The 6,599-nt window shown below is 37.7% G+C and overlaps 1 protein-coding gene across 1 annotated transcript in view; it reads right to left on the reverse strand.

Moving 5' to 3' along the window:
* LOC144638556 (uncharacterized) overlaps positions 1-5,819 on the reverse strand; it is a 6,058-nt gene extending 239 nt beyond the window's left edge. Inside the window, exons 1-7 of the mRNA XM_078497750.1 lie at positions 5,599-5,819; positions 2,737-2,854; positions 2,180-2,265; positions 1,823-1,921; positions 1,551-1,595; positions 1,350-1,427; positions 1-125 (exon numbers count right to left, since the gene is read on the reverse strand). The exon at positions 1-125 is cut by the window's left edge and continues 239 nt beyond it. Coding sequence (XP_078353876.1) covers positions 93-125; positions 1,350-1,427; positions 1,551-1,595; positions 1,823-1,921; positions 2,180-2,265; positions 2,737-2,854; positions 5,599-5,676 — 537 coding nt within the window. The 5' untranslated portion in view covers positions 5,677-5,819 and the 3' untranslated portion in view covers positions 1-92. The remainder of the gene's footprint in view (positions 126-1,349; positions 1,428-1,550; positions 1,596-1,822; positions 1,922-2,179; positions 2,266-2,736; positions 2,855-5,598) is intronic.
* Between the last annotated feature and the right edge of the window lie 780 nt (positions 5,820-6,599).

Raw genomic sequence — 6,599 nt, forward strand, 5'->3', positions numbered from 1 at the left:
GGTATTTAAATTATACTAAAATAGCAAAAAAAACAAAACAACAACAAAAAACAGAACTGTACGATCCTCTGTCGCAGGGTTCATTGAGAACTTCAAGGAAACTTTGCGTAAGGAGGTGGCTGCATCTGTGTATAAAATAAAAAAATGCCATTAATGTTTGTTTCCCTTAATTTTCCGCGCTAGCAGCTTTAGATACCAGCTTCAAACAATTTTTGTCGTTAAAACGGCACTGACAATTATGATATTTGGGTTTGAGGGCCCTGTAGTGCATTATATATGAAATGAATGCAATTTACTCCAAGAAAAATACTTCTAATCAATGGCTCTAATCTAAACAGACTCTTTAAATTGTGTTCAGAGCTGAGGTACCTTTAAGGTTTAAAAGCAGGATTGAAACAAAAACCCTGGTATAAAATGCCATGAATAGACTTTGTATTGGGTAAAAAATGCTACACTACAAACAGTCCTAATAACGAGACCTTCGCCTGTTGATCTCGTACAAAGTACCGGCAAGCAAAATGCCAAAAGTGTGTGTGTATATTCCTATGCCGGAATATTTTACGGTCTGTTGTAAGTTTTGAAACTTTCCTATAAATCCAAAGACTGATCAAAATCAAATTTCTCCTTGTTATATCAACGCATACTCCGTCAACCGGAACATGAGAATTAACCAAATGATCAGCTTTGGAAAATTTTCTTGACATTTGAAGCAATTCTTTTAATTAGTTTGAAGTAATTCTCTCAATTGGTTTGCAGGAATTTTCGTAATTAGTACTCTACTAAACGTATATAGAGGCTATTAAAAAGAATTTTTATTACGGCCATGGGGGTTTTGGTGAAGTTGAAGCAATTCTCTTAGTTAGTACTCAAAGAAATGTATAGAGGCTATTTAGTAGAGTCTTCATTTTGACCAAGGTTCTAACACAGCATGAAAACATAACTTACATTTACAGTTTTTAAAGCTGACCTTTGTACCAGCTTTACACCTATTTGTACTGGCAGATAAAGAGACTTCTTTACACCAACTTTAAATCACATTTACACACGGTAGTGTAAAGGTCGGTTTAACCACCTTTAACAACATTTAATTGATAGTGTAAAGTTGGATAACCAACTTTTCACCAGATTTAACCACCTTTTACTTCACGTAAATCCCAATTTTTATGCTGTGTAAAAAGAATTTTTTACCCAGTCCTATAAAGCAATTTACAAAGTTGTTGCCTTTTCATTATTTTTCATGTCCCCCGAAATGAAAGCTATCAAAAGCTTTTTTAAAAGCTTCCACCAAAGATTTTTAAATTTTGGCTAAATTCTTTGTTGCTGTACACCTAACATTTTATTTTATTTACCACGATTCCAGTTTCAAATGCTGAAGGATCTTGACGAAGGTTCTCGATGTACGAGTAAACAACAATCACAAAGTAGATCTAGTAAATGAGAACAAATAAAAAAAATATAAGCAAGAGACCTTTACGCAAAGAAATAACACAAAATTAACCATAGGTAAAGAACGTGATAAAGCGATTTCAAAAGAAGGGCAGGAAACTCACCGTTAACAACCATCCCAAAATGTTTACCACAAAGACAGTCGCAAACTGCGAATAAAACGATATTTAGTTAATTATAATTAACTCATATTGTAAGTTAAACTCAGTAAAAGACTACTTTCAAATATATTCCCATTCAGCTCTTAATTCATTTTTCATCTTCAGGTCTTCATGGAACGTCAAGGTACTAATGGTTCGTTTGTTTACAATCACTCGCTTCACTGTTGGTTAGAACGTCCATTTTACTTTGGTACCAGCCACTCGTTTTGTCTTACCCCATTCCAGATGGTCATTAAAAAGATGGTCAATCCAAAAGTGTAAAGGACCATGAAAATTTCCCAGAAGAACCAGGGCATGGCCAGAAATCGGTTGAGCTGAAATAAAACGAAATGAATAAGTGAGAAAGGGAGCAAACAGTGACAAACGAACAAATGAGCAAACGAGCAAACGAGCAAACGAGCAAACGAATAAACGAACAAACAAGCAAACGAATAAACGAACAAACGAGCAAACGAGCAAACGAACAAACGAGCAAACGAACAAACGAGCAAACGAATAAACGAGCAAACGAACAATCGAACAAACGCCGACCAAACAAACGAGCAAATAAAAACCTACATTTGGGAACTTACCGTGCCATAAGATCCCAGCAATAACAGGTTTGCCAACGTCGAGATTGCTCGAAAAGCAATACTAGCGATGCTCAAGTTGATGACAACTTGGAGAAGAAAAATACACTTCTGTCAGTTAATATTGCGATTTCAGTTGTTGCAGGAATTTACTCTACCATAAATGAGGCTCTCTCGTTAGTTTCAGGGAACAAGGGAACAAAGCCATTAACTTTTGAGAACATGGGAACAAAAAAGAAAATAAAACAGGGAACACGGGGAATAGGAACAGGGAACACCAAAATCGAAAAACACAGGGAATATATTTTGTTGGGAACAGGGGAAAATGGACCCCCTGGGAGGCCTCATAAAAAAAAACCAAAAGCGAAATTTCTGCTGGTCAATCGAAACCAAATGCTAATAACTTCGAGTTTGATTTTCTTAAATTCTTCTGTTTTTTAACTACTAATTCGGCTGGGTCAGACTAAACATGCCTCTTCACCGCACACCTCTTGACAAGAAATGTGGCATGGAAGAGTACATTTTTAATAAAATACAAGTACAGAAACAATTGAGCATACCTTTAAAATACTTGTAAGCCACAGGCAGTTTTTCAAGGGTCTGTTGTGGTCCGTTTTCGATCCTAGTAAGGGTTTTGTAGGCATCAAAAGAGGAATAAATTCCATAACCTGATGAAAGCTGTTAGAAAACGTGAAATAAAAGATAGTTTTTAAAAACTGTTTCTACCAGTTATAGAAGTTTAAACTTAAACTAAGCGACAAAATTCGATGGCTGTTATGAAAGGCTATTAGAAAGGCTATGATCATAACACAAGATTTATAGCTCATTTTTCTGTTGTACAAAACCAGTACTTAAAAGTTGTTAAAAACCTCAACATAGAAAAAATAGTATTCTATGGTACAAAAATAGGGCCCCAATGGGTCCATGTGTTTTGCTGCTAGAGCAAAGTCTTAGGGAACATGTTGATGAAAGACAAGTGAGTCGAGATTGAAATCCAACGTCTTTTATTGTCTGTCACTTGTGTGCAGGTTAATAATTGCACTATATTGTAGTCACTTTGTGTTAATTCAATCCTGATAATTTTACTGATCAAAATTCAGAAATTATAAATAATCGCACGCGCACCGGCGTACAACAACAGAAAGACGGCGTTGAACGTAACGCAAAGTTCATTTTGAAAGCGAAAGTTTACAAATAATTATTATCATTCGTCAGTCATCCCTTCACGCATGAACACTCGTCGAATTTCAGTGTCTTCACAACAAGATCGGAAGATCGATAAGGACCAATTTTTGATTCTGCGAAAGTTCGTTTTCTTAAAGTTTTAGAAATTTGTGAAGTTGGAGGATTCACTGAGGACTGCGTAGCCGAAGATGCAGTGGCTCGCTGGACATCAAATTCTATTTTTCACGGCGTTTATAAATTAATCTTCACAAAATAAACATGTGGCGCCAGCGCGTCTGGCAGTCAAAAATTCATTTTTCAAAAAACTTTCCCTTTCCAGCTATTTTAGCGGGGCTTATACTAAAGTACCTACCTGTCAGTCGTAGAAAAGCTGAAATTTAAGGATGAACTGTTTATTAAATGAAGACCGTATTATTTTTTTATAATAACTAGTAAACAAACTGGTCGCCACGCATTTAAACACGAACTGACGAATGTTGCATCTGATGCAGTGAATCTGGTGAATGAGAACTTCCTTTAATATTTCTTTGTTTTCGACGGTGTGCACCACTGAATAAGTTTCTTTCCCATTGTGATGTTACTAGTATTAATTCGTTTCTAGCTGTCTTTTATATAGCTCGAATACAGCTACAATTAGCGGTGCAGCCTACCAGCTGTCTTTGCGTGACAAGTTACACGTTCATACATTTTATTTTAAAATATGAAGTTCAGAGTTAATACAGTACTAGTATGCTGTAGACAGTGTAGACAAGGTGAGGGTAAGTTTATTTTCAAAGCGAAAGTTTACAAACTGTGCACTAACCGGTCCTTTGGAGAAAATATTTATGACCTTCGGCGAGGTTCTAAGTCTTCGCTCTTTTCGTAAATGATGAAAACTGCAGAATAATTTCTCATAAAACTGGAGTGGTCGCGCCACAGTTTGTTTTCTTTCCCAATGCGATATACTTTTAAATCGGTTTTCTGTTTTCCAACGTGTCCAACGTGGTTTGCGTTCGAATACTTTGGCCCGTAACTTCGAATGCGATCAGCGCTACGGTTCATTGGTTTCGATTTTGTTTGTTCATGGATTTGATTGACATCGGTAGTTCAGATTTCTCCTCTGTTACGGCACTTACACCTTACACCTTACGGTCCTTACGGTCCTTACGGCACAAACTTCAGCTCTCAATGTGTTTTGCTTGCAGCCATTGCGGCTGCAGCAAAACACAAAAACTGCCAGAGAAATTATGATTAACCAATACTAAACAAGGATGGCTATGGCTGAGATGGATTGTGAACTCCAAACTTAAAAAAAATACCAATATTGTTCAATTGGCGTCGACTGTCATAAATGGCTCGTTAACCAATATAGCGTCAATCCTTCGAAGGCGCACACATAACTCTGCGTAAACAGAATTTAGAAATGTTTTATAGATGATTGCGGGTTGAAAAATAAAAACTCAAATCGCCTGCACAGGTCCTCCCCAGCCAAAATATCCCATTTATTGAATGCATTTGGCGGAATAATTAGAAGGAATGTTTTGATGATCATTGTAAGTAGAATATTCAACAAGGAAGAAAAAATGAAGAAGCAGGAATTTACTAAAGAAACGTCTCTCTTCTAACGGGTTTCATAATTTTTTTTCTTCCTCTTTCGGGAATAATTGAAACGTTTTAATAATATTATACTGTATAATGTGGAACAGACTGTTAAAAGCAGTAATCTTCATTAACGGAGACTAAGATTATAAGATTATTAGAAAGATCCAATGTAAGATCTCTGATTACAATCATTTACTCTCTTGACTTGACTTATTACCAAAGCCCTAAGTGGGCATATGGCCGGACATTTTCCTCCGCCATGCTGCACGGTCGCGGGCACCGCTGCCTCGTTTCACGAGCCGAAACCCAAAGCCGCTTCAACGCCCGCCCCCCGGGCTTCAACGGCTGGGTAGTTTGTTTTATATATAAGTGGCGATCGTCTCTGTTATTCTTTTAGTACCGATTTAGTATAGAATTACAAAGGTACAAAGCCAGATTTTTGCGATATCGTGCGGTCTACTGCAGCATTCCTTCAAGATAAGCAGCGAACTATTAACAAAAACGTGCACTGATTCAAACATCAAAATCTTATGTAATTAGAAATAGTACATTTCGCTTGTGGTGTTTGGCTCAGATAGCATATGGACAGTGTAAGGAACATTATCTAGAAAGACAACTCTTAGCAGACATAACAAACAAACCAAAGCAACACGTACCAGGCCTAAGATGCCAATAAGCAGAATGCCTGTTCGCAAGTCACAGCCACAGCAACAAGTACGAACCAAAATGGCCATGATTTTCACACTGTAACGACTGCCCGAGTGTGCTAGAAAGGTTTTTGCGAAATATGGCGCTACAAAATGGTAGCGTAATTCCTTTTCCTTCCCACAAGCAGCTACTGTCTGAAAGTTAATTCGCCAGTGACTTTTGAAGCTGTTTGGGAAACATCACGCTACATCACAAAACCAATCAGAATGTACGCTAAGGCGGAAGTTACTGTCAATCAAGACCCAGGCACTCTTCACGTCACTTTATGTAGCCAATCAGAGCAGCGAATTGATGTTCACTCTTCACGTTTATGTGAGCACATTACACACGGACAAAAATCCCTTTACAAACATCCTTGAATACCCGGGGGGCACCCGGTATATTTTTGGGTGGGGGTGTGCCGCTGGGAATTTGAAGCCCTTGCCCTATACCAGACCATGTTCAGCTGATTTCTGCAACCCTATACTAGACTAGACACTGAAAATCCCTACCCTATCCCAGACTTGCATTTTGTTAGAACTGTATCATTATCAGTGCTTTAATGGAAAACCATCTGTGAACAACGATGCCACAAGGTTATTTTACGTGTAGGAAAACCTCTTTCTCTTCCGAGTTTCTGGACTATATTCGTCATACCGTCGATCGGTTTCCCGGCAAATGCTACCCTTTTCTAGACCAAACTCTCTGATTTCTATACCCTATCTTAGACTAAACTGCTTAAAAACCATACCCTTCACAGCGGCACATACCTATATAGCTCATGTATGGGAGTGCCCCCCCCCCCGGCTTGAATATCTTTAATTCATTAGGTGAATGAAAGACATGTTTACCTTTCGAAGTCTTCCTTCAATAGGTTCATGGCAGCACATTTTAGCACAACAAATAAAACTTGTCATTTTGAATTGACATGCTTGTATGTATCTTTCTTTTCAACTGTTGTGAATTTTTA

Source organism: Oculina patagonica, chromosome 14, assembly GCF_052425735.1.
Source record: "Oculina patagonica isolate OP01 chromosome 14, crgOcupat, whole genome shotgun sequence".
NCBI classification, from domain to species: domain Eukaryota; kingdom Metazoa; phylum Cnidaria; class Anthozoa; order Scleractinia; family Oculinidae; genus Oculina; species Oculina patagonica.